This window comes from Porites lutea, chromosome 5, assembly GCF_958299795.1.
Source record: "Porites lutea chromosome 5, jaPorLute2.1, whole genome shotgun sequence".
NCBI classification, from domain to species: domain Eukaryota; kingdom Metazoa; phylum Cnidaria; class Anthozoa; order Scleractinia; family Poritidae; genus Porites; species Porites lutea.
In genome coordinates this window covers 42388013-42415512 of record NC_133205.1, presented here as the reverse complement: position 1 = coordinate 42415512, position 27500 = coordinate 42388013, and the positions used below count along the sequence as shown (strand labels likewise).

Here is a 27500-nt window from a genome sequence, read left to right as displayed (position 1 = left end):
AAGTAAATCATGGATAATTCGAGAAAGAATGACAGTCACGGGACGCTACACATACTTGAAAACGTTCATTCTCGCATATTTTTTGTCTATGCTTTGTGATCTCTAACATTCTTCGACAACTCGTCTAATACAGTAACGCAACTCGTCTAATACGCTGACTAATGCTAATCAAATAATTTCACTGAGTTGCAATACATCTTAATACATGTCCGCGCCCAAAGGCAACCGAACAACCTCGTTCGGGCCCTCGTTTCTTCTTTCCTTCGATATCCCCTCTCCATGAGTTGGCAACCGGAGAATTTTCTGTCAGTGGCCCGTCAATATATTTAGTTTAATGAAGTGAGACATCAATTAAAACGAATCAATCGGCTTGGGTATCAAGAAAAGCAACCTGAATTTGAGAACAATGGGTAATGTTCTGTATTGTTGTTTTTGATTGTTTCTTGCCTTGTGAGCAGGGGCACCCAACGAGAATATAATTCAAAACCACTTAAACATAGCATTGTTAAATGTATTTTAGTATTTAAACGGTAGATATAGGTATATTTTTATCCCCTAAAAATTTTTCATCTGTTCGGATTTCCTAGCTGAAAGTCTAGTGATCCGAAAATTATAGGGATCAAAAGTTACCTTTTCGAAAATTTCAGCCAGAAAAAAGGCTCCCGAAAATTCTAGGTGACCTTTTAAGAGTAAAAAATCCGTTAAAAATGGGCAATTATACCATTTTTTAGATGTTCGAAAATCCTAGGAGAGGCAGGCAAGCAAGAAATTTTACAACAAATGTTCCGAAAATTCTAGATCTCAAATCGTCTTCCGAACAGATATTTTCCGAAAATTGTCGTTGGGTGCCCCTGTGTGAGGACAAAAACGATCAACGTGAAACAATAGCTTTCACGTGCAGGACATTTCAACATTCCCGATAACTTCTAATGTGAGGTAAGTGCTGAACAGGCGAGTTTACCAGTTGCATCCTTGTGTTTTATTTCTGGCTTAGCCTAGTGGCAGCAACTTTTCCATAAAAAATGCTCATCTTGCTCGTTCATATTGCAGTAAGGAACTAAATATAAGCTCGAATAGAAAGAGCTGGGAACTTTTAATAGAATTCAGTTTGGTTGTTCGCATACGTTTTGGTTGTGATTTTTTATAGACTGGTTATTCTGTTTCCGAGATGGCAACATTCAAATTTCGCGATAAAGAACTTCAACGCTACCTGCAAATGAATTTTGTATTTTATAGTCATTCGTTAGAACACGTATTGACTTCTTAGAATTAAAATCACGTAATATATCAAACATGAGATGCAGTGTTTCATCACCAGATGAAACACCGAGAAGAGAGTTGAAAATACGACGCGCAGCGGAGTATTTTTGACGAACTTCGAGGTGTTTCATCTGGTGATGAAACACTGTGTCGAATGTTTGATATTTCTTCTCAAACAAAATCATTTTTGAAGGAGAAATTAAGGATGCAAATACTAAGCAGTGTTTCATCCGATTTCCAAACACTCATTAAACATTAATTTCCTTTGTATTTTCTTAATGAATTATTAATGAGTTTGAGAATTAATATTCATGTATTGGAAAGCGTAGTAAACAACAGAGGAACAAAATCAAACTGCTTTTTTTCAGTAAACAAAAGACTGAAAACATCGCACCTTCTTTTGAACTGCCAGCCAAGTCTAAAACACGTCTAAAAGCCCGGACACTGATACTGTTTATTGCTCCTTCGGAGTGAAAATTACACGCCCTTAGTGCTGAACATCACTAACATGCACCAGCTGTATACTTGTGCAACTTTTCGGACGGGGTTAAACGAAACAAATCGATCTACAAAAGCACTCACGTACCACTAGATTCACTTAAACATCTGCGATCTTTGCGGTCAGGAGCAGCAACAAGATTAATTATAATAATGGAGAGGGGCACCTTTCAAGACTCTGCTGCCAAGTTATTTAATGTCCTTCCGGCAAATATTAGAAACTGTAGCAATTTCAAAGTATACTGTAGGGAAGTTAATGCCTACCTGTTAAATAACATTTGTAAATAGTTTCTAAATTGCACATAGGGTTGTATTACTATTACTAATCTCTGTTACATTATTATACAATATCCTTTTATAGTCCGATATTATTGCTTTTTATATTGTAGATTTCATATTTTATTTTATAGTTTTTAACAGATGAAGCGCCACTAGGTGGATACACTGTTAATAAACCATTATTATTATGATTGTTATTATTAAAATTTAATAATGAATCGAACATATTTTATCGATAACAGTGCTAACTATTAAAATCCTATTTACAACCAATTCACTTAAAATAATAATAATAATAATAACAATAATAGTGTTTTGACGAAATAGTTTTTTTATACCCGATTATTTTTAGTATTATTACTATTATTATTATTATTATTAAATTCTCCGTTGGCGATGAATACATTGAAAGGAATAAGAAAACCAAAGACTGAAAAAAAGCAAAAACAGCCCTGTTTTAGAAGATAATAATGCGCAAAAATGATAACAGAGGCAGCAAAGCGCATTTTGAAATCGCCCTGAATATAATGTCCTCACTCACCTTTTAGTTAACTTCAAAGTGGACGACCACGTCATTAGGGATGTGTAAAAAATGATTTTGTCTTCTCTCAAACGTTATCGCCTTCAATTCAGGCCCAATCAATTTGTCAAGTGGGCGGGCGATTTTTCCTGGAGTTGACGACTGAATTCTTAGGGACTGCATGTATTCAACTTCATAAAAAAAAAAGGAAAGTCACTCGCCTACCCGAGCTACCCTGAAACCACGTGAAACGAAACAGCAGTGATTGGAAAGTCAGGCTTACCCAGTCAGAGTCAAGTAGGGCAACAATTTCTTTTTCATCATCTTTCTAGCTAGCGTTACCGGCTCATTTTTTCCTCTTTTCTTCTCTTCAAAGGTAACTTCTAAGAAACAACCAAGGAAAAGTCACTTTCAAGCTAACATTCAAATACAGCAATGGGGCAAATTGCGACTTGCTGGAGAGGAGATCGAGTCTCCGATCTGGAAAGGGAGTTGAGAAGGGCAAGGTTAGACTGCGAAGAAGAGAGAAGAACAAGGGAACAGTTAGGAGGCATGTTAACGTCACACGAGCAAGAATTTAGAGGGATGAGAGACTGGGTAATTACCGGTGATGAAATTGAAATCAGAAGAGACCAGCGACTCGGGGTAGGTGCGTGGGGAATCGTCTACCGTGGAAATTTTCAAGGATGTGATGTAGCTGTAAAAGAAATACACCCAGTCATTATGTCTGATCGAATCAGGCAATTGTTTGAAAGAGAAGTGGACATTGCCTCAAGGTGCCGCCATCCCTGCCTATTGCAATTTATTGGTGCAACAACTGGTGAGAGACCCCTGTTAGTTACGGAGATAATGGAATGCAGTCTAAGGGCAACACTATACAATCAAACTGACCCACCACTATCGGACCCTGAAATAACTACGATTGCTCTGGATGTGGCTAAAGCACTAAACTATCTGCATCACAAACGAGATCCCATCATTCACCATGACATCAGTAGTGGGAATGTTCTGTTGTGGCGACAAGGTGACCAGTGGAGAGCCAAAGTGTCAGATTATGGCACTGCTCATTTTGTACGTCAGAGTAGTATAAATTATGCAGGCAATGCTGTCTATTGTGCACCTGAGTCCTTACGTGAAGATCCCAGTACACCGATCAGCTGCAAGGTTGGTATTATGGAAAGATGGAAAGGTGCAGTATTTTTTATGTACCGTACTGGCGCTTATAAGCCATCCCCCCCCCCCTCCACGCGCACCGCACACACATAAGTCCCCCCCCCCCCATCCAAATTAAAGGCCCATCTATCTGTATATAAAAAATTGAATCCCATTAGAAGCCCCTGGATAAAAGCCTCCACCTAGCTTTTTTTGTAATGAATTTGATTTACCAGTATTATGGCGTTTTGATGCCTGATCAAAATACAGAAAATTCAAAAGGTACCTCTCCAAGGCATGTTTTTTGCTAAGGAAACTGAGATAAGCTCCGGCTGCTTGAGCCTTTGGCTCGTGTACGCCTTTACATTTTTTACTTTAATTTACCAATCAGGTCAATAACCAGAGTTGAATACCATCAACTGACGTGATGCAACTCATATGAAGATGACTGCCGCACAGGTTGTGGAAACATCAGTCACTGCCAACATAACTTGGGACTTAGGCTCCGCAGCGGGGGAAAAAAGGCGCGGAAAAAACGGCTTAGCGGTCCAATCGGCTCGCTTCGCTCTCGGACTTTTTTTGGCTGTTTCCTTGCTATGGAGGCTGGTCCCAGGCCAATGTCAACAACAGTCAAGGACTACGCTCACCCGAACGATCATAATGAAATGACCCCTGGGTTCAAAATTTTCTCCGTGGGCTCACCGAGTTTATCACGAGTTTACTCCGAGGCTCCTTTGATCTTCACTAGGTTGACGTTTACAGTTTTGGTGTTCTCCTTTGTGAAACATGCACCAGACAAGAACCAAACCCCCAGCAGCGACGAAGGCAAATAGACATGATCAGAAACGATATGTTTAAAAACCTCGTGAGAAACTGTGTTAAGGAACACCCTGGTATGAGGCTGGATATGGGTTCAGTCATTCAAGAGCTGGAGAACCGCGGAAGTCAAGAAACCAGAAGGAATCAGACAATGACCCGGCATTCATGGATAGCATGGGCATGGCATTAATCTTGGCGGGTCTAAAATACAGGTCACTTTCTACAGGTCAGGGCGTAGTCACCATGCTACAGACTAATTTCTAGCCCTAATCTCTTTACGAAATGATCTACTAGATCGAGAAGAAACTGCGTGGCTTAGTAATTTATCGATGGAGAAGTGACGTCTACTCTTGATCTGTGGAATGTGACCTGTACTTGACGTACTTCAGACCCGACACAACTCATCTAAAAAATTTCACGGTGACAAGCATTATCCATGTCCAATACTTTAGCCGCCACTGTTACGGACTGTCAGCTGCACAATAGCTGCACTTGATGCATCGTCTTGTACAAATCGTAAGCCTTGCTTATGGTTTGTATTGAGCTCACACGGAGCGGCATCTTGAGAGTACCTCAAATAACAAACTTATTGCAAACACAGAGAGTGTAAGCCATGAGACACGCTAAAACGTATCTCGTTCTTTAAGTCATGAGAGCAAGGGCACGACACTTACACACGCACGACCCACACGCACACACACATATATACCTCGTTCCTAAGGCTGCCAACACGAAAAGCTCTCCGTGTGAACAGCAACGGCACAGAACTGGAACAAGTCGTTCACACACATCGAACATCGAGCCAGAGCGGTTGTCCTAGAGGGCTTGGTGAACTTAATCCCAGTCCTCACTCATTTACTTTTAGATGTTCCTCCCCCTTGGCCGTGGGAGATATGGGTACGAGATATACATAGGATCTTTTTTTAATGGTAGACAAAATCGAGAGGCTGCAAAAGCGTGCCATAAGTGTTTATATACCTAGCGCTGCACTATCAAGAGGCTGGTTCTCCCGTGACAAGGTCCACCATAGATTAACTGTATGCACGAAGAGGAGAAGACTGAGAAACTTTGCGCCAAACCTTTCGGCAAGCTAATTAAAAACCTGTTTCGAAAAGACGCACTTTTTGGCAATACCGTAAAATTCCGAAAATAAGCCCCTCCATGTATAAGCCCCCTAAACTCGTAACGCAAAAGACCCTCCGTTAAATCGCCCCTCCAAATATAAGCTCCCCGGGGGCTTGTACCTTGAAATTGCTCTCAGACAAATACAAAGTAAAACAAAGCAAAAGCTGTAAATTTCCTTCCATCTATAACGCTGGCCCAATCGATTTTGAAACGCAAATTTCCCTCCGTAGATTAGCCTCCCACGCAGGCGTTTTTTTTCCCTCAAAAAACGAGCTCCCCTAAAAACGCCTGCTTGGGAGGCTATCCGCAGATAAGCCCCTCCGAATATAAGCCCCTCAAAAAGGGCCATTGAAAAATATAAGCCCCGAAGCTTATTTTCGGAATTTTACAGTATCATTTGAACTTATTAAACGTTACACACACACAAAAAGAAGACTCGATGTTTTAATATTATGTAAACAGAGAAAAGAAAAATTTAATGGAAGATCCACTTTCAGAACACTGTTTTATCTAGTGGATTTTGCCATATGACCTCTTCATATGACCTCTTCAGTTGTACGCCACACGATTATCAAGTAGGTAGGTATAAAGGGGTACCATTTTTCAATAGAAGGTATACGATAGGGGTATCTTTTCTGTCAATGGTATAAAAGGGTAGGAGTTGGACCTCGGGGCGGAACCTCCCTGTAGAAAACTTTGTTGAGTAGTCCTGCTCCCCCTCCGGGACTGGTTGAGAAAGCAAACCTGTTACAATAATATCCCGCATTAAATGGCCATAAATCGGCTCCGGAACCACACAGGAAAGAAGAAACAAACAACCCCGCACGCAATTTAAGCGAGGTTAGCCGAGTGTTGTTTAAATCCATTCAGTTCACAATCGAAAGTTACAGAAATAATCGTTTTACACATTCAAATCCTTATATTTCGAACGTTACGCAACAGTGCCGATGGTCATATTTCGAGCTTGAACCACCTGTACCCGGGGGGATTCTTTAGGAATTTATGGGTGGGGATGTGCCGCTAGGACCCTGGGACCCTGGAACCCTTAACCTATACCAGAACTAGTTCAGCTGAATTTTGCTACCCTATACTAGACTAAACTCCCCAAATCCCCCCTATCCTAGAGTAGCTGTTTCCCTAGTCTAGATAAAATCTTCAACCAACTGATCAGTTTCCTGAAAAATGATACCCTATTCTAGACCCAAACTCTCTGATTTATATACCCTATCCTAGAGTAAACTGCTTGAAAACCATACCCTTCACAGCGGCACATACCTATATAGCCCATATATGGCAGTACCCATCCCCCCGGCACCTGTATCACCATAAGCGATACTAATGCCTGAATTGATGGCCAATATCACAGACCCGGTCTTTTATTGCGGTTATTTTGTCTGTGCTTACTTTTTTACTGACAAAACAACCAATATCCAAGGCTTTCAAAAGAATCATATCTCCGCCGTGTGGACTAAACCAGTAAACCCAGGTCGAAACACTCTCTCTTACATTACTTTTATGTTTTGAAAAGGAAGAAGGTTAGACTGTTTGTGACCCTTTATGTAGCTACAATAGCAATTGACTGTAAGCTTCTTATGCACAGTAGAGTAAAAGAGGCCCCGCAGTAATGTTTATGTTCACATATCTGTAAACGGAAAAGTAGAGATACTACCAACAAAATCATGGTAAAGTACGTACGTAAAGGGACATGAAAATATTTTAATAAAAGCCCCTTTTCTGGAGTCCGAAATAGTGATATTTTTTTCTTCATCGTGGTCATTCGTGGAACACTGCTGCCCTAAAGGCCCCGTGCAGAACTGAAAAAAATAGTTTTCATGTGCAAGGTAGGCTCACAAGCTCGTAACGAAGTCCAGAGAATGACTGCTTTGGAGGCTATGTGCAAGGAAAACGTACCGAGGAAAGTAAGGAACAAAAGAATTCCATGTCCTTTTTTGGTGCTATGAAGGTGGCAGATGAGTGGTCGTATTCACGCATGCTGAACAATATTTAAACAATGAATAAGTTACACCTATATAGAAGAAAACTTAGTTATTAACCACCTCATCTGAAAGATAAATACGTACGTTTTTAAACAATTATCAAGGGCACCCAACGACTTTTTTTCTGTAAATAATCGAAGGACGAGAAAGGCTAAACATTTCTTGATAACAATTCCATTTGTCAAAGGTATTCGACTTTTTTCTAGCCTATTTACGATTTTCGGAGGTTGTGTTTCTCACATTTCATTACCAAGATTAATTCCGATTATTGTTAAAAAAAGATCGTCTCAAAATTTCGGTATTAAGACAAAATGTCCCAGAGAATCTTCTAATGAAATTACCCGTACGGGATACTCCGAGTCCTCGAACTTTCCATTGGATTCATCACGCCTTTTAGGACGAGCTGAAAAAGCTACCTTAAACGTTCGAGACGATCAAAGTTTCCTTTAGACATCGGAACAGATAAATAGATTTTAGGGTAGGCCTAAGACCAAACAACCTTCTAAAGCAAAGAAAAAAACCATTCGCGACATTTCTGACGTCATGGGAAACATTCGGTCGTTGGTGCCGCTCCCAAATTATTCAGCAATACAGTCTCTTGACAGTGCTCATGGCTAGCGATTTTTTGTAATATCACATAACTGTCGAATGCTTTGTGGGTTGTCACGGTAACAAAATTGAGTTTTTATAAATATTAGGTTGAATTCCTGCGGTAAAAAAAAATATTGCAGACTCCAAGGAACTTAGAGATACATGCAAAATTTTCTTTTCTTAGCACTAGCTGGTATGTATTTTTTCTGCGTGTTCAGGATGTTTGCTCGTTTTTCAATTGTTTTCCCATGTATGGATTTTTGTGTGTTCCCCCTCGAGCGCTTAATATATACACAGAGTTGTCTTGTCATAGCTCATTGCCTGACGCTCCAGTGCACCAAAAAAAAGGTTTATTGTATAAACCTTAATACATATAACTTTCAGTTTGTTGACGAAATTATTCTCTATTTCTTGGCAGGTAAGCGATTCCATCTACAGTTGTTAAACGAGCTAGCTATTTTTCTAGCAAAACCACGAAACCACTGAAAGACCAACTCCCCAAAAACGCCTGCGTGGGAGGCTATCGCATACAAAGCCTCACGGTTCAGAGATTACTGACGGTCATTGAAGGATAAAGGTTTTATAAGACTTGAGTGACTGTGGAGTGATTGGTTCTTTGGGTTGCTGTTCACCTTTTTTCTGGTAAGGTTTGTCTTTAAGTTGTTGTAAGAAAATTTTAAGGAGGGAGTTGTTTTACTGGTGTAGGGACCAAGACTTTTTGGAAAGCCTAAGTCGCCGAATTGTCACGAAAATACGACTCTGGAGCGCTCAGTATTCCATTGGCAGTCTCGTCTTTGTGGACCACCTTCAATGTACTTTCCAAGGGTCTAGTTTTAATTTTTGTTTTTCCTTTCTCCCTTTTTCTGCTAAGTCATTCCGAAGTTATGATTCTTGACATTGTCAGGATTTTTTCCCCAAACGATCATTTTTGGGCTGCATTATTAAAAAGTTTAATGACCTACGCCTACATGATTCCTCTATGTTTGTTTTTCTAAAAGTTATTTAGTCTTTTTCCTTTCGTAGTTTCTTTGATACACTTATCTTTTATAGATTTGTATTTAAGGCAGCCATCCCCGAGGAAATTCATGCAAACCAAGAACTATTTACTGAGTCACTTCCCATCTTTCGTGAAGAACGGTACGGGGGCTCGCATTTATTCGAAATTTCCGAGACGCACCGTCAATTCTCATCGGTGCCGTATTTTTCAAGATCAAACAGCTTCGGATCTCAAAAACACAAAGGAAAAAAAAGCTAGTCACCGTCGCCAAAATATCAAAAATTTTAATTACGGTAGTGTAAAGTTCGAAGGGCAGTCAGTTACTTGAGATTTTTCAAGAATGAAAAATAGTGAAATATATCCGAAGTGTAGGAGTGAACAAAAACAACTGGAAAAAAATATCTCCGACTTATCACTTATTATAAGGATTTTGCCATTTTATAGCGTCTTGTAGGTTGTCTGCTGGCTAATATCCTATATTAGTAAAATCTAACTAGTGGTCTGTTATCAATCATGTGCTGCGTTCTGATTGGTTGAGCAACTACTAGGCGATATGTTATAGCCCACTAATAGCGAAAAGCACCGGCTTTTAAAGTCTAGCTTTAACTAGCTAAAGCTGTTTTGTCTCGAAATTTTTTACTAACCAGTTGGATTTTACTAAAATAATTATTCCTCTCGCCCTCATGGCCTCTGAAGCAATAGCCCATTCGGCCTTCGGCTTCATGGGCTATTGACTCAGAGCCCATTCGGGCTCGAGGAATAATTGTTAAATATTTTTTCGAACGTGCTGGAACATAGCCGCTGCATGTATATGCGCATATCTCAAGTCATTAATACTGCATGCTCCCGGAGACATCAAAGTAATTTATGGGTTTCCATCTTCTTTTTAACTTGCGCTTTTTATGCTCGATGAAGTTTAATAATCAGGTATTAACTATTTAAATAACCACCGCTCTGAGTGAAACGATCGAATAAAGCTCTATCATAAAATTATTCACAAGTTTCAAAAAACTGTCTTGTTTCTCTAACAACCAAAGCATGTTTATCAAGTGATTACCCTTGAATAGTAAGCCATTAAATTGATATTAAACAACTTTCACGCATGAGCTCTAAATGTGTAGTCCCTGGGGGGGGGGGGGGGGGTAGGGGTACTCCCATAAATTTGGATACAGCGATGTAGATGTACTGTACCACCCAGGGTCTAAAACCCTGACCTTATTTAAGAATGAGACAAACGAAAGTTAATACCCTATTTAAGACCCCAAACCAAAACAAGACACCCCATTCAGAGGAAAAACAAAAACAAGCAATAGGAATAAATTTAAACCAGTCAATAACTTGAAAACACACGTTATTGACATTTAACATTTACATGGAGTACATTTCTTCCCACAAATAGCACGTGCTAGTCGAGGCGGGCGGAGATACAGGGATACAGCAAATAGATAAAATATGTGAAAAAAAAAACAGAAAGAAAACTAAATCAAAACGACCAAAGGAAAGAAAAAAGTTTCCTCGCACGGGAGTCAAACCCGGACTATTAATATGTTAGGTCATCGCTTTACCTATTGTTCCATGACACTAAGAAATAAAAGCTAGTGCGAAATTAATTATGTTTAATGTTCTTGCCCATGAAATTCTGCCGATAGACGCTAATGAATCTGGTAGGGCTGTATTATCAAGAATTCAAAAATATATTCGAGGAAAATAAGCGGGGTTTTAGCTGTAAAAGCCACACTTTAACTTATTTCGTCGCATAATGAAGAACATGTGGCTGATAAAACTGTCTCGAAGTATCTATCGATCTTGCTGACGGAAGAAATATGTAACATCCAACAAAGTTCGGAGTTGATGGCCAACAATGTTGCGTCCCTTTGCACATAGCTTATAAGCAAAAGCCATAGTTTGTTACAGTGATATGTTGCATTTTTGGACAACACAATATGTGAACTTCTTATGCACAAGGATTGTTTTAAATCGCTTTTTAGCATTTTCTGGTCAGAAGCTGAGGACCTTCAAACTATCAGCCTGTTATATCGACAGAATGGAATATTTGAGCAAAGTATTGCTGGTCACTGTTTTCGGTAAGTTGATAATGTAACACCTTAAAAGATTTTTAAAGGTACAATTAAGAAATGTAGGAGATATAAAGTACCAGTTGACTGAATCAGGCATTCTTGCTCATGAATTAGTGAGGCCATGGTTTATAAATAATGAATTGTCAAAATTTACCACAGGCGTGGCTTACTGAGCAAGAAATTTGGCTATATTTCTGTTGGTTGGTCTATGCAGTTGCTTAGTAAACAAAACTGCAACAAAACAAATTTGGTCTGGTTGTTTTTGTAGTTAAGTTTGTTCAGGCATTCAGATAGTGGAGTGTGGTGCAAAGTCAGAAAGTGGGAGAAAAATTTGGGAGGAAGAGAGGGGGGAATGGCTGTAGGATCAGTCTTAAAGGGTTGTTTCCCTCCAACTTTGTCAGCTTGTAAAGCGAAATAATCCAAATATCAATGATGCAGACATAGCCTTCCCCTCAGGCAACTTGATTTCCCGTGAATAGAAGGATTACATGGAAATCATTGTGATTTTTAACTCGTGGATACGCGCGAGCGTACCACGAGTTATCGCAGGGACAGAGATATGCAAATGAGTCACTCGCTCACTCGTAGTAGACGCACTTCGTAATTAATCGGGTCCGAACTCGAGAGCGCGAAGATCTATCGTTTCCCACGCGCACGCGCTCGCCGAAGTTCGGTAGCATCAAATTCCTCGCTGAGAGCGTGCATCGTGCGCTACAGCACGGTTAGGATAGAGGTCTTACCAAATTTAAGACACGCAGGAATCTTTCAAATTAGTACGATTCAAAAGCCTTTGACCCGTCCAGGCGTTAAACTTGACGAGAAGATCAGCATTTGCTCTTCGACTCCTTCAACTTCGACGCTGGCTTGATCTCCTACCTTGTAGTAGTAGGTTATGTGTATGAATGAATTTATGGCGGTCAGTATAAAACAAGGACTGCGGACTACGGACTGCGGACTGGGTATAAAATACGGACTATAAAATACGGACTGGTGAAATGTATGGTAAATAAAGGCACTTCTTCTTCTTCGTCTTCTTAAGGACTCCCCAAGATCACGGGGGCAAATGGATGTGAGTTTGAGCATTACCTTTAAAATAACAGCGGAAATCGAGATAAGAAAACATAAGCTAATGTTTTGCATCCTACTTCGCGGAAGATTTGTGTCGGCTTTGTATCGCATATGTTCTTTCATTGCCATGAAATGCGTTTACATTGTTTCTTACTGTCAGTAGCCTGGTTTCAATTAGCCTTAATTTCATCCGATTGCTTCGAGTCGTTTTTTCAATCGGTTAAGTATGGCTCGATCGTTTGCCCCGGTCGTTTGCCGGCGGAATTCCCATGGAAAAGGCATTAAACTTGAGACTTATCGCCCAAACACGTGACCATCCGCAATGGCGTAGTGGCTATGTAAGGTCGGGCCAACCCGAAGGTACTGGGTTCAAATTCTGCTATGGAACTTCTTTTTCCCTTCTTTCTTTTTTTTTCTTTTTTGTTTTGTCTTGTTTGCTTATTTGTTTTGCTGTTTTTTTTTTGTTTTTTTTTTGTTTTTAAATATATACTTAAATAACTGTTACTAAAGTGCAATAAACAGCAAGAAAAGTATTGTGTTTCCAGAACAAGGATAATATATTTATAATCTGAATTTCTATCATTTCCTAAAATTCACTGTGGGAAAACCAGAGGTGATAACTACTTGATTATTTTCTAAACAACGTACCCACGAGTTGACGATAGTCTTTCTTTGATTAAATTTTCATGCAGAATGCAGAGAAAAGACCTTAACCGTCAAAGTTTCTAGAACTGTGGCATTTTGGCTTTTTATTAGGATTGACCCTGCTAAAAGGAGTCCGGAATTCTCCAGGATCAATTTTAGCAGAAAATTCCTGGCTTTGCAGGTTTTTTTGCACGTGCGGAAAAGCTAAGAAAGAGTTGGGAAAATCCAGGAGTGTCCATGCTCCCCTGGCTTTCCAGGAATTCGTGGAAAAGCCCGGAAAGCCAGGAGACAATTTTCCACACTACTAGTTTCCACGCTTTTCCTTAAGTGCAAAAAAGCCTTGACCTTCTGACTCTGATCTGGCACTCTTGACTCCTCCTTGATTCCAGGGTTACCTGGAAAAGCCAAGAAATAATATTCCATGCTTTCTGGGCTTTTCCCGTTCAAAAAGGTGCTCCTCTAGACGTAAGTAGCAGTGCAGTAGTTTGACAGCCTTCTAAGTGTTCATAGAGATAAATGGCGTTGATCGGCACAAAGGAGAATCTCGAGTTCTCTAGTTGACTTCCTTTTTTCTAACAGCCTTGTTCCACTTGGTTGCATGCTGTGTTTGCGGAGATGAAACCATCACTGGAGGCAATGTACAGTGTAAAATTCTTGGTCAATCAGGAAAAATAAGGTTGGTCTACATTGGCAATAACAATGAAGGTAACTTCAGTGACTCCAATGACAATCAACTGACATTTGAGGTGGACTCGATATATGAGCGTGATGCACAAGACAATGAAGTTGGTAAAACCGGTCCCAAGAAACATTCCCTGAACAGCCTAGCAAGCCAGGAATTTAACTTTACAAAGGTCGACAACGTTTCATATTATCAAGGCATCAAGGTCATCAATATCAATCTGACAGCCTACTTGGATGGGCCACAGGCCACCCTTGATGTCATGGTGTTTCTGTTCCTTGAAGATGGCAATGTCACTTTTGGCAATGAATCATTTGCAGTATTCAAGGGAACCTTGAAGTTTAATATTAAGGTTTGCTGTAGTCAGTGTTGTTACTATTTTATTAATTCAATAAATTTATACCGTAAATGTTTGAATTAGTGTTTAAATGTACCTGGCTCCTTTCCAAATATATATTAGATGCATGAAAATGGTGTCAATAAAGACAGTATCTGGAGAATATTTACCTATTTGAGAACTGCAAACTCAGATGTTGATTGCAGCCCCACTGTACTGTACTGACAGTAGTGCTTGAGGGTAGTTCAAGTAATTCAGTTACAATTCTCCCCTCTACTGAGCTGGTATGACTGGCACTCTGAATGGAAAAGAGCCGACTGTTCTTACAAGCACATTTCCTCTAATCCCGCCTCTTTCCCTTTAAATTGCCTCCCATACAGGCCATTCATTCTCTTTCCTGCAATCTTAGCACTTGGCTGTTTGGTTTATTGATCCAAAACCTTTATCCTTCAAGTCAAGTCAAGAGACAATGCAAGAGAAGAAACTCTTGTATTTTGTAATCAAGTTTTGAGCCGTATTGTTCAATTTGCTCCCAGACTCTCCATGCATGATGACAATGTGAATATGATCAAATGTGCCTTAGATTTATATGTACAGTGGAACCTCGATATAATGAACCTCTATATAATGGAGTCCTTGGTCTACCGAACGATTTTCTTTACTCCAGTAATAACAAAATATATGAAAAAAGAACCTCAATATAACGAAACCTCGGTATAGCGAACACAGTTTGCCAGTCCCTTGGCTCTTCGTTATATCGAAGTTCCACTGTAACCTTTATACAAACGCTTGTCTATGAAATATACAAGTAAATTTGGGTAATACCCTCGATGGTATATGTATATACTCTCGAGGGTAACAAATAAAAATACTTCTCTTTTCTTTAGATTAAAGATTGGGAATTCTGTGATCCAGGACTTTCAAACTGCCGAAAAGGCCAAACAAATGAAGAAGGTGCTTTCATTGACATTACACTTGCGGTAAAAAGCAAGGGAACACCCACAAAATTGTCCAAAGAAGACCGCGGCAAGGCTAAAAAGAAACCTGTCTGTTACAAGGATATGGACTGTCCTGAAACTTATGACATGGGTGGAGGTTCAGAGGTGCTGATTAACAAGGAGGTAAAGTTAGCCTGCTCTCATCAATGAAAAATAAACAAAAAGCATGATTTTCGTCGTTGTACGTGCCCTTTGAGCTCATGATATTTCTTTTCACTTCTTTCAGATTCTCTTAGATGACGACCCAGTAGATATGCCTGATCCTTTCCCTAAATATGAGACCCAAGGTAGCAAGAAGCTGTTTATCTTCCGCATTCCTAGGTTTACCAACACGGTTTTGATTGACCCTACAGCCAACATGGATGGAGTAGCGGGCGAGCCCATCACTGGTGGAGACGGTGGTGGTAATGGTGATGGAGGTAATGGCGGTGGAGATGGTGGCGAGAGTACCACGGGTCCACCAAATGGCAGTGCCCCGATGCTCTTGTTAAACGTTTTCGCGTTGGTTTTTCCTCTCGTTGCAGCTATTACGTTATCTGTTTTCTAAGCCGACAAAGTTAAAGGCAAAGGCTAACTGCAAGTTGCTTATACATGAGCCAATTAAGGGGTGGTCCGAAAGGGAACCACCCTGCTTTTTCTGTGAATTTTTTAATTATTTTTAAAGCGGAATTCTCAGTAAGTAAGTAGCATCTATATAGCTGACAAGTAACCCTTTCTGAATTTTCTGGATTCGTTGCTGATAAACACGACAGATCGTATTCCAGTTGTCTTAAGCTTCTTTGTTTAAGTGAGTCCCGGTTTGCAACTACACTTTGAAAAAGAGGTTTAGGTAATTCAAAAATGTACTATTCTTTTTTATGTCACTCAGCGATTGATATAGTATAACCTCGTTAGTATAGTGCTGTAAAACCTTAGTCAAGGGCAGTGTCTCGAAATGTTAGAGATGTTGTGAGGTATTTTGGAAGTTGTTTTTAAGATGTGTATCATCTTTTAAGTATCGATTTTGTTTCATTACGTGGGTCAGGGTTGGTCTTGATTTTGACCTGTTTCAGCCCACATGGGTGTTTTCTCAAGTTCCTGTTTTGATCTTTTACTTTTTCTTGTACTTGAATTTTTGCCTAGCTCGCAAATTTAGCTAACGCCATTGTAGGAATATTCTTCGCTTTTCATTGTCAGATATGAGTTTTTCAAAGGTGGTCGTGTTTGTCATGTTAGAGCTGACCTTGGTTTACTAGTCTCGTTGAAGTTCCTGTTTGAGTTTATTAACTAACGCTTTAGTTTTTCATTGGTTTGTAGCTTCTTGCCGATCGCAACTGCATGAAGGTTCAGTAATACCAACAAATTACCCACACCGAGTTCACCTTGATTTTATTTCCACGGTCAGGTAACCCCAAACATGCCCAGCTTTGGTTATAAAGACGGCGGCTGTTTGACTAGTTAGTTAGAAGAGAAGAAGGTTGAAAGAGGAGACGATTAAGAGAATTAAGAGAAGTAGCAATAGAGGTCAAAGAAGAATAAAAACCAAGCTGTAAGAAGTAGACTGTCGGTACCTCATAGCTTAGCGGGCGAGTACCTTTCTAGAACGGGGTATCAGTTTTAGGGGAATTTTTTTTTAGAACGGGGTGCCAATTTGGAGTCCCGGGCGGCACATACCCACCCAAAAAATACGCAAGTGCCCCCCCCCCCCCCCGGCAACAACCACTTGATTTGGAATCTGCTTTGAATTTTGCAAAACTGAAAGAATCCTTGGTAATCTAGGTGAGCGATTGAAAAATTGTGTCTTCACGTCTGGGAGTTTATTGCATATTGGAAAACAACTGTAGGAAGATCTCAGTAATCCACTGAATAACGTACCAGCAGTTTTCTGCGACCTTAAAGGGTATTTGAATTTTTGTAAAATGATGTGTGTTTTGTTTAGTTCGTTCGTGGAATGAGAATAATATAGAGCTACTGTATTTTTCTTCACTGTTGAATATACTTTTTGGTTTGGACTTGTATACTTCTCTTAATACTTCGTTTTGATATTTAATTGAGGGAGCCTATTACTTATAAGCCCATTATTTTCCATTGGCTTCTTCGCCATTAGTTTAATTATGATATTTAAGCACTTCATTGCTTTGAGTTCTGGCAAAACAATAAACTTGAGCCTGTAAACTTACCACTTTCACTCGGAAATATATATATTTTTTTTTTATTATTTTTTTTTTATTATTATTTTTTTTTATCTTTAATAACATTTATTCAATCAACAATCAACAATCAACAATCAAAAATACCTACAAACACTACGATACTTACACTACTTACAGTACAATATTTAGAACACAATAGACTAAGGTACTTACTCTGTTTACAATGTAAAGACTTACAATACTCAGTACTTACAACACTACCTACTCACTACTCACACTACAATGCACTATTTACAAGCAGTTCTAATTAGCAATTGTACTTCAAAACCAACATTTACAAAACCAAACATTCACGGTAAACGCACTTATATCTTAAGTGTCTTAAAGAGGCAGCGATTGTGAAGCAAAAGATACACCAGGTTAATGCTGGAGAAAATGAGCAGAGGATCGAGATATACAAATGTATACAAAATCAAAGGCTTACTGAAATAAGGAGCTCACATTTTCCCATTTTTTTGGTAAAATGGGACCTGCAGTGGTCTCTATGTGGTAGAATGATTTGAGGTATTGCGGGAAGCCTGCTATCTTTGGCGAGGTTTCCCTTCTTTTGCTAATCCAGATGTAATTTCTGGCTAGAAGGAAAAGGAAATTAATTTGCTGGCAGTTTTTTGAAGAATCCGGCTTTAGACCAAGTGCAACAAATATATCTAATGTGTAATGTTCCGGTGTAATGTGGAGCAAAGTCAGCTTAAGAGATAAACTATGCCAGAAAAAGGCCACTTTAGGACAAGACCAAAAAAGATGAAGAAGTTTCTCCGGTTCATTATTACAAAAAGAAAAATTTGGGTTGTCTTTTACGCCAATTTTTGTTAAGAAGTCGTTCGTTGATATTCGTCTATGTAAAAATTTATATTGGAATTCAATAATTCTTGTACTTTTAGTATATTTAGCGGCCAACTGGTAGGCTTCCCGCCAATTAATCGCCTCCACATCATTTTCGTTGCAGTCTTTTAGCCATTTCTGTTGATTATGGGATGGTAACTTGCATTTTGTAGAAAGCAACTTGGTGTATACAAGTTTGCTCGCACTTTGGCATTCTGTTAATCTTACTACAAAGGTTTCATAATTGTTGCAGTTTTTGATACAGTTTGTTTTACATGTAGTCCAAAGAGATTTTAGAGCAGACACTAGTCCGAAATACTTTAAAAGACAAACTTTGAGGCTGTATTTTTGCTGCAGCTCAGCTAGTGATACAAATTTGCTATGTTCATCTTTCAAATGTTTCACTTTCGTAACGCCTCGATCAAACCATTCACGATAGAAGACGGGGCAGTTATCGATTCTAATGAGTGAGTTGTACCATAAAGTTTGTTCAAGAAATTGTTTCTCGGACGTTATGTTTTCATCAAAATTGAATTCCGCCCAGATTGAAAGTATCTCTTTTATAAAGTTATTCTTAATCTTGAGATTCTCAATGGTATCTTTCTTGTTTAAATTACTAGTGAGGACTATTGTGCCTCCAAATCGCTCTAACTCTATATCAAAAAAATATTTCCATTTTCCCTGGTTCTCTTCATCCAGATATTTTTTAATCCATGTAGCTTTCAGGGACTTGTGAAAAGACTGTATGTCTATCATTTTAAGTCCTCCATTAGCATAATCGTTTGTTATAATGTCTCGTTTGATTTTATCTCCTTTTCCATTCCAGAGGAATGAAAAAAATAACTTGTTTACTTCTTTGATAATTTTCACATTTGTATGTAAAGGTGAGAGCACATAAACGAGCTTAGAGGCAACCAGACTTTTTAGGACCGTTATCTTTCCAACTAGGGTAAGTCTACGGTATTTCCAGCAGCTCAAAACATTCCGGACCTTATCTAGTTTTTCATTATAATTTAAAGTTGCAGTTGCTTCCGGATCATTTGAGAACCAGACACCTAAAGCTTTAACTTTACACTTCGGCCATTTAAAGTTTCTTCCGACAATTGATATTTCATCTTTGTTACAATTTGCCCCAATCCAAAGGCTTCTGTTTTTTTGTCATTAAGTTTTAAGCCAGAGACTTCATAAAAATCGTCCAGTGTTTTGAGAGAGGCTATTAACGATTCCTTTGTTCCATCTAGTATAAGAGTTGTATCGTCTGCATACTGACTTAGTTTATTTCTTTACCGTTTACAAAGATCCCTTTAATACTTTTATTTTCACGAATTGCCTTAGCTAAAACTTCTACTGCCAGAACAAACAGATAAGGTGAGAGGGGACAGCCTTGCCTTACACCTTTTTGGATTTCAAAAAAATCACTCGCCCAACCATTATTCAAAACGCAGCTTTCTGGGCAGCAATAGAAAAGGTTTAGCCATTTTAAGATGCTACTACCAAAACCAAAATGTTGAAAGGTTTTCCTAATGAAAGGCCATTCTATCGTGTCAAAAGCTTTTTCAAAATCTAAAAACAAAAGTAATCCTGGTATATTGTTTTCTTTAGCGTAGCAAATAACGCTATCGATAAGGCGGATGTTTTCTCCGATAAAACGACCTCTTATAAAGCCAGTCTGGTCGTAATTAATGAGATCAGGGAAGAAAGGTTTCAAGCGATTAGCAATTATAAATATTTATTATAGAAGCTTCAAAAGCTTTGAAGATACTGCTGATACACTAGTCTTGATAAAAAAGAAATTGCCTCGGTCAAACTCATCTCCCTGATTAAACTTGTCCCCATACAGCTGCCCCGTAACTTGACGTCTTTTTCTCGGAGGAACTTTTCTCCTTCCCGTGGACCCTTGAGCTTCGGCAGCAGTCACTCGAGTGTCAGTCGCGTGTCACTCGCGTTTCGCGCTCGCCTCTGCGCGAAAAGCAAAGCGTCTGAAGGAGGAGGCATCATAGAGGCAGTCTCCATATAATACTCACTTCACTGAATCATACAAAATTCCCCACTTTGATGAGTACGTTCATCCGAGCACCGCTATTTCAAAGGTAAACATTTTAAACGCACTTACTAATCCCCGATTACTACTGGTAACCTTGATGCAAAAGTTCTAGGTTAAAAGGAGTACGATTCTCTATCGCCTAGTACCACATGTACCGTCTTCTTGTTGTCGTCGAAGGAGCTGCAATTTTTTTTTTTTTTCATTTTATGGGAAAGTAATTACTAAACTTTCTTACAAATTACTTGAATAATTAGCATAATCATCACCGTATAACAAAAGTTTTGATTTCTGAACAGGCTTACACCAGCTGATTATGAACAATCAAGAAATAACTGCTTTCATTTTCGATTAAATTGGCCACGTGGCCAAACAATGAGCCCGTGTCTAAATAATTACTTAAATTCGTAATCCAATTCGTAGTCGTAATTCGAAATAAAAGGCAAGTTTAATTTCTAAGTCGGATATTTTTGCAGCATAAGTGAAGGCCGTCACATTTGCTTGTTGGGATTTTTTATTATTTCAAAGCTTTGAAAACAGGAAATTCTAAAGAGCAAATGCAATGGTTATACAGATATTTTGCAATAATGCAGCCCTAGTTTGTCAGCTAGAAGAACACACCAAATATAAAGGGTAATCCACTAATGAGGTAACTTAGCATACCTGATGCAACTTTCTAAGAAAGGACGAGCAAATTGTTTAAATTTTTGATTTAGCGAAAGTTCTTAAATCTGTATACTGATGATGAAAGCCATCTGACAAAACATTCCAAACAAGAAGGGTAGGTGGACTACCAGGTAAGTGAACGTTAGTTTCTAAAAAAAAAAAGTAACTCGTGTGCTCCTACAGCGGTGGGCATCCGTATAACTCTCATTGGTCAACGGAGCTACAAAGGCAACTTTCCGTCCAAAGTTGGCATTTCCCAGTGCTAGCCATTCTCCAAAGCGACTCTTTTTGACTGAAGGTAAATGCCTTGTTGAAAGTCGGCGTTTAACTTACAGAACTTAGCAGCATTTGTCAGCACTCAGTGACACGATATGTTTTGGATCAATAGTACTACGATTTATCAGTTTATTATCCAATGATTGTACCAAAAATACCTTTGGGTTACTGAAAAAAAGTTATGGTCTTACATGACATATCAAACTACTATTTCAACGGTGTAAGTCTAACCTGTTTTTAAAGTTACTGTTTTTAGCTTTAGAATGCTTAGTACAAAGAAACGTGTATTGAGACACTCATTGTGTATCATTTGAATTCATGGCAATCAGCATGTCGAACATCAGTTCTTCACTTTTACAAAACTCAAGATAGAGGATTGACAGCAACGATAAATTTTCGAAACTATGTTGTCTACCTACTTGACCTAAGGTGTCCATGAAGTCTAAAGAACATTGTGAAATTAAAATCTTGAAAAAGCTGATTGCAACTTAGACAAAAATAAAAAAGGGCTCTGATAATCATCAAACTCATTTTTAAAAGTGTAAAAAAGATGTTTGAAAAGGTAAAAGCACTGCCTTACTCGTCTTTAATGTGAAAAATGACCATAACTTGTCCTTTATAGAAAGCATTTAATGGTACTATTGAGTATTCTTGAAGCAACTACTGAAAAGGCGTCAGAGTATTGAAGCAATAAATAAACCTGAGAAATCATTGGTATAAAGATAAACAACGACCAAAAAAAGCACTAGCTTTTTAAGGCCTAAAAAAAGTCTTCAAAGAAATGGCTTTGGTGAATCGTAGCGCTCGAAATAAAACTTTGGTTTTAAATTTGCCTTAGTAGCTCCGTTGTTCAATAAATGTTTCGTGTGATTTAAAAGCCTAACGTTGCAGAAACAAACGAGTTATTTGTTTGGCCTCGGAGACTAAGGTTGGCGCTCAGTAGGGGCGGCAGAAAAAGAGTTTAAGTACAGTGAGTATTTGGACTTTGGTGTGATTTCACCTAAAAATGATATAAGAGTTTTTGAGGTCAGTCACTTGGCCTGGCTTTTCCGTTGAGTTAGTAGAAATTCTGCCAACTGTGTGGCAGTATATTACTGGTTTTATTCTAAAAACATTGCGTTAGAATTCTTGTTAGAATTCCCCAATCCTGAACTTGTTCTCTTTGTGATTCTGTTAGTTTTTAGTCTCCATTATTAGCTACAGCGTTTGTGCTCTAATGCCTGAACTTGACCAGCGCTTTTCAACATATGCAACCAGGATATGCTGGCAGACTGTCCAACCTTTTGGGCACGTAAAATCAGGATATTTTTTAATTCGCTTCTTCCACACTTCCCATAATGCACCTTATGTGTCCCCCAAAATTTTGCATAACCTTTGTTTTTCATTTCTCCTGGGTATTGCAACCGTCCCAAGAGAAATAGGCTACTTGCACCAAGAGGTCATGTGACCAATGCTTCCTTTAAACAATGAGTTGCCAAAAATTGATACAGCACATAAACAATATCTTACACGCGAAATTTGAGAGGAAACGCATCTAAGGGAGATATTTTATGGCACTTTGATTTTTCAACAAAGTAGTATGATTTGTATTGGCCACCATGTTGGAGGGCATACTGCTGCCCTCCAACATGGCGGCCAAAACTACTTTTTTCTTATATCTTGTTAAACGTTTTATAGTTTCGCTCAGATGCTCTGTAAACGTTACTACATCATCTTTTCAACATTTTCCTTGAAGTTTAAGTGTAAAATTTGTATTCGGAAAGAGGTAATTCATAATTTTAAAAAATCATATTTTGGTCACGTGACCAGCCACGAACTTATTGATTTTAAGAAAATGGTGCGGGTTTGAAAAACCAAATCACTATTATTTTGTTTAAGATATGACCCACTAATCGTTTTTCGAAGAAAAAATCATATAACTTTCATTTTCATAAAAACGATGTCACATGACCTCTTAGTGCAAATGGCCTATTGAAAACATTTGGGGGGCAAATGAGATGCATTATGGGAAATGTGGAAGCGGCACATAACTGACGAATCACATGAGCGCCGAGGGTGCTACCCGCTAGGGGGTCTGGGGCATATTACCTCAGAAAATTTTGAAATTTGGATGCTCTGAAACGCTATTCTTGACTGTTCTGAGAGGGCGATTTTTTTCTAAAATGTTTGCTGAATCGATTGTTATTTGGGTATCAGGCAGTGGCAGATCCAAGGGAGGGCTCCCCCTTATTTTTAGACTAAACTGAGGCCCGAAGGGCTGAAAAAATTCTTTTGGGAGACCGCCCCCACCACTTATGGATGACAACCCTCCCCCGCTCCTTGATTAGCAAAGTATTCGATTTTAGAGAGGCTTTCACCCTCACTTTGACGTTATTATGTAAACAAATTATATAAACTCAAGGTTTTCAATTCCTTCGAAAAATTAACTTTCGCCAAAAAATAATAATGATATTAAAAACCCCAGCGGACTGGGTCAGGAGGGAGTCAAAAACTCGTGAGCGCGGCTGTCAGTGCCCAGGCCTTAGTTTATGACTCCCTCCTGGACTGGGTATACAATTTTCCTCACTTGGTAGGTACTTCATATATGATTATTATTATGTACCTTAATATACTTATTATATCTTATTATATATTATTATTATATACAACACCATATACCCCTATATACCCCTAGCAACACCATATACCCCTATATACCCCTATGCAACACCATATACCCCTATATACCCCTATGCAACACCATATACCCCTATATACCCCTATACAACACCATATACCCCTATACAACACCATACACCCCATTACATAACCATACACCACCTATACATCACCATATACCCCTATATACCCGTATACAACACCATATACCTCCATATACCCCTATACAACACCATACACCCCCATACATAACCATACACCACCTATACATCACCATACACCCTATACATCACCATATACCCCTATATACCCCTATACAACACCATATACCCCCATATACCCCTATACAACACCATCTACCCCCATACATAACCATACACCACCTATACATCACCATACACCCTATACATCACCATACACCACCTATACATCACCATACACCCTATACATCACCATATACCCCGATATACCCCTATACAACACCATATACCCCTATATACCCCTATAAAACACCATATACCCCCATACAATATATATATATACAATATATATAGGTGGTGTATGGAGTTGTATAGGGGTATATGGGGGTATATGGTGTTCTATAGGGGTATATCGGGGTATATGGTGATGTATAGGGTTTATGGTGACGTATAGGTGGTGTATGGTTATGTATGGGGGTGTATGGTGTTGTATAGGGGTATATGGGGGTATATGGTGTATAGGGTGTATGGTGATGTATAGGTGGTGTATGGTGTTGTATAGGGGTATATGGGGGTATATGGTGTTGTATAGGGGTATATAGGGGTATGGTTATGTATGGGTGGTGTATGGTTATGTATGGGGGTTTATGATGTTGTATAGGGGTATATGGTGTTGTATATAATAATAATATATAATAAGATATAATAAGTATATTAAGGTACATAATAATAATCATATATGAAGTACCTACCCCTCACTTCTAGTCGACCGCTGGAATAATTAGTGCCCGCGATAAGAACAAGTAAAAATGGCCGGTCGAAGTGTCGTACCGATATTTCGAGGCGGCAGATCAATTCGAGCTTTCCAAAGAACCTCCAGGCATGCATTGCAAAAAAGGCCACTTAGTAATGGAACGATTCCACCCCTAAACCATCCTCTCCCGAACATGCCAGCTCCTCCGCCTGAAATGGTAAGCGGGGCAGAATGGCAGAATAGACACGATCACGTAACTCATGTCACCACGCTTGAAAATGGAATAAAAGTAGCTTCAGAAGATTCTTTTGGCCAGTTTTCCACAGTTGGTGGTAAGTTAAAATTATAGAAATGAAGCAATCTTTGAGATCGCATTTAAGTTGAAGGGTTTACAGTCCGCTGTCATATTTTGGTGTCACACGTGGGATCGGGAGAGGGGAAAGTTTTTTGTAATACCGGGTCCAGATTACATCACTGATAAGATGAAAAAAAAAAAACGTCATTTTAGAAAATTGTGCTCTTTGCTTTTCAAAAAGGGAGCATAAATAGAGTGCCGTTCAGAAAGTCTTTTCAAAATGATGCAATGGGGCTATGCGGTATAATTTTCTCCACCAGTTCCAAGTGCGCCAGTATGCAGAGTATGGTAAGTGAACACACGAACCTTTTTAAAAAAGCTTATTGCGCTCACCAAAATCGTAGCATTGAACGCGGCAGCGTTGGTCCTGAGATTTGCACCTGACTTACAGGAGCATTGCATGATATGCCAAATCTATCCTAACCTTTCAGTTCTGCCACATCATTTCCACATCCCTTGCTTACGCTTTTGCTTTCTCATCAGTATGGTGAGGTTATATTTGAATGAATGGACTGGCAATTTGTCTGTACTCTTGTTTGTAGCCCTTCTTTTGAGTGAACTGAACGTTAAAGGATGAACATACTAGGGAGGTCCAGGGGGGCATGCTCCCCTGGGAAAATTTGAAATTTAGGTCATCTAAAACAGCTGGAAATGTGCCTAAAACTCCCATCCTTCTAATACTGAGTCTCTCCGCAGTGTACACGGCTGAAATTGGCTCTGCACGCACAAGATCTCGTCAAGTTCTGCCATACTCTGCAGACTGGCAAGTGCACTCATCTGTCTCTCCACTTCCTTTCTTCCTGACCTCACCACCCCAGACATAACCCGTTGAATTGATGAAAAGTGGGCTAGTTTCCGGGGGCGGGGGGGGGGGGGGGAGCTACTCAGATCAATTTGCACTGGGTATGTGCTGCTGGCCTCTCAGAACCCCTACCGCATAATTCATAGTCAATTGTTTGTCCAATAATGAAATCCATCTAAGTCTTTCTTTTGGGCACATGTAACTTGCTTTGCCACTTTCTGTTTATGCATCTACCTTATAAAGCCTAGTAGGTCTGTTATACTAAAAAATGAATTCACACATTTTTTTTTTTTAAATTCCTAGATATTTCCAAAAAAATTTCCAAAAATTTTCTCAACCCGAAAATCCTGAAAATGTGCTACCCCATCCTAGTAACTTTTATGAAAATGTAATCTGGTTGTGAAAATTCGACCCCATCCAGTGGCACATCCCCATTAGCCTAGGAAGTACCCTTCCCAGAAGCTTCAAAGAAGCTAGTTCTGTGAGAAGAGAAATTTAATGCAAACAAAACTGACCAGGTTGGGCGGTTGGAACTGACTGATCTGATGGATTGCTTGGAAGGCAAATACCTTGTGTATTTCCATGATGCTGAGTTATTATTATTATTATTATATTAATTGTGTCAATAACAAAATGCTTGAATATCATTGGTTCTTAACAGCCCATATTTATAGCTTAATTTTGCTATGTAACTCCAAAACTGTCCGATTTGACCTGTCCGATTACCAGAAGCTTGTGATCACACAGGTCAAATCGGACAGTTAAAGAACCAATGAAAATCAAGTAGCAAATGCCACTAGCCAATGAAATTTCACTACATGGCACATGATAACCAATCAAAACAATGACCAGGTAAGCTGTCCAGCTTCAACTGGAAAAGAAAAATGGAGGAAACTAACTGGTCCAGTGACTTTTATTCAGACATTTTTTCTTTAGACTTTGACAGCTTGTTTAATACAATTGATTTAGAAAGCCTTGAAAGTAAAGAAAATAGCGATACAGTCCCTGAAGTCTTAAATACAACAAACTGAGAGAGCGAGCGAGCGGTCCTGGCAGAAACAACAAACAACTTACCGGCACCAGACGAGTCCAGGTTTCCACTTACTTCCACTGACCAAATACAAGAGACAATTAAAGAAGCACAAAATAAGAACACCCTAAGAAGTACAAATACGTGGATGAGAGTTTGGTATTCCTGGGCAAAGTCACGTCAAATCAATGAGAGTATAGAAACAATGGCGCCCGCAACTTCAGACGGAGTCCTCCAAAAATTTTATCTGGAAGTGAGAAAGCAAGACGGCTCAGAGTATGAACCAGACTCACTTAAAGTTATGCAAGCAGCCCTGGAACGGTACCTATCCACCCAGAAATATCCATACAGTCTGATAAATAGTCTGGAGTTCTCATCTTCAAGGGCTGTTCTTGAAGCAAAAGCAAAACAACTACAAATGAATGGTTACGGCAAGAGAAAGAATCGCGCCCTGCCGTACAACTCTGCCGAAGAAGAGTCCTTCTGGTCAAGTGGTCTGTTAGGCGACCATGATGGAGTGGCTCTCACAAACGTTAACTTCAAAAATTTGTCCGAGCACTTCGGATCTCGTGGCCGTCAAGACCATTACGATGCTTATGTACAAGATTTTGAACTTGCGTGGATCCAGATCCAGGGAGGAGAATTGGCAAAGTGCGTT

General features: G+C 39.2%; 3 protein-coding genes across 3 annotated transcripts in view; all 3 read left to right on the top strand.

The window, feature by feature from the left end:
• Positions 1-4718, top strand: part of LOC140938407 (uncharacterized) — a 78402-nt gene extending 73684 nt beyond the window's left edge. Inside the window, exons 2-3 of the mRNA XM_073387893.1 lie at positions 2934-3721; positions 4458-4718. Of these exons, the coding sequence (XP_073243994.1) occupies positions 2993-3721; positions 4458-4718 (990 nt within the window). The 5' untranslated portion in view covers positions 2934-2992. The remainder of the gene's footprint in view (positions 1-2933; positions 3722-4457) is intronic.
• Positions 4719-11225: 6507 nt separating this feature from the next.
• LOC140938212 (skeletal aspartic acid-rich protein 1-like) lies at positions 11226-16581 on the top strand. Its single transcript, XM_073387728.1, has 4 exons — positions 11226-11322; positions 13609-14063; positions 14936-15169; positions 15273-16581. The coding sequence occupies exons 1-4, from the start codon at positions 11283-11285 to the stop codon at positions 15591-15593; spliced, it is 1050 nt and encodes a 349-aa protein (XP_073243829.1). The 5' UTR covers positions 11226-11282; the 3' UTR covers positions 15594-16581.
• An 8111-nt stretch (positions 16582-24692) lies between these two features.
• LOC140938550 (mitochondrial-processing peptidase subunit alpha-like) overlaps positions 24693-27500 on the top strand; it is a 13959-nt gene continuing 11151 nt past the window's right edge. The window contains exon 1 of the mRNA XM_073388037.1: positions 24693-24987. Within this exon, the coding sequence (XP_073244138.1) occupies positions 24711-24987 (277 nt within the window). The 5' untranslated portion in view covers positions 24693-24710. The remainder of the gene's footprint in view (positions 24988-27500) is intronic.

What these genes read in the sequence shown, in the direction of transcription:
- LOC140938212 (XM_073387728.1), top strand. Translation starts at nt 11,283, where the DNA reads ATGGAATATTTGAGCAAAGTATTGCTGGTCACTGTTTTCG. An exon ending in ATTGCTGGTCACTGTTTTCG is followed by an intron (nt 11,323 to 13,608) that starts GTAAGTTGATAA and finishes TTTTTCTAACAG; the next exon opens with CCTTGTTCCACTTGGTTGCA. An exon ending in CCTTGAAGTTTAATATTAAG is followed by an intron (nt 14,064 to 14,935) that starts GTTTGCTGTAGT and finishes TCTTTTCTTTAG; the next exon opens with ATTAAAGATTGGGAATTCTG.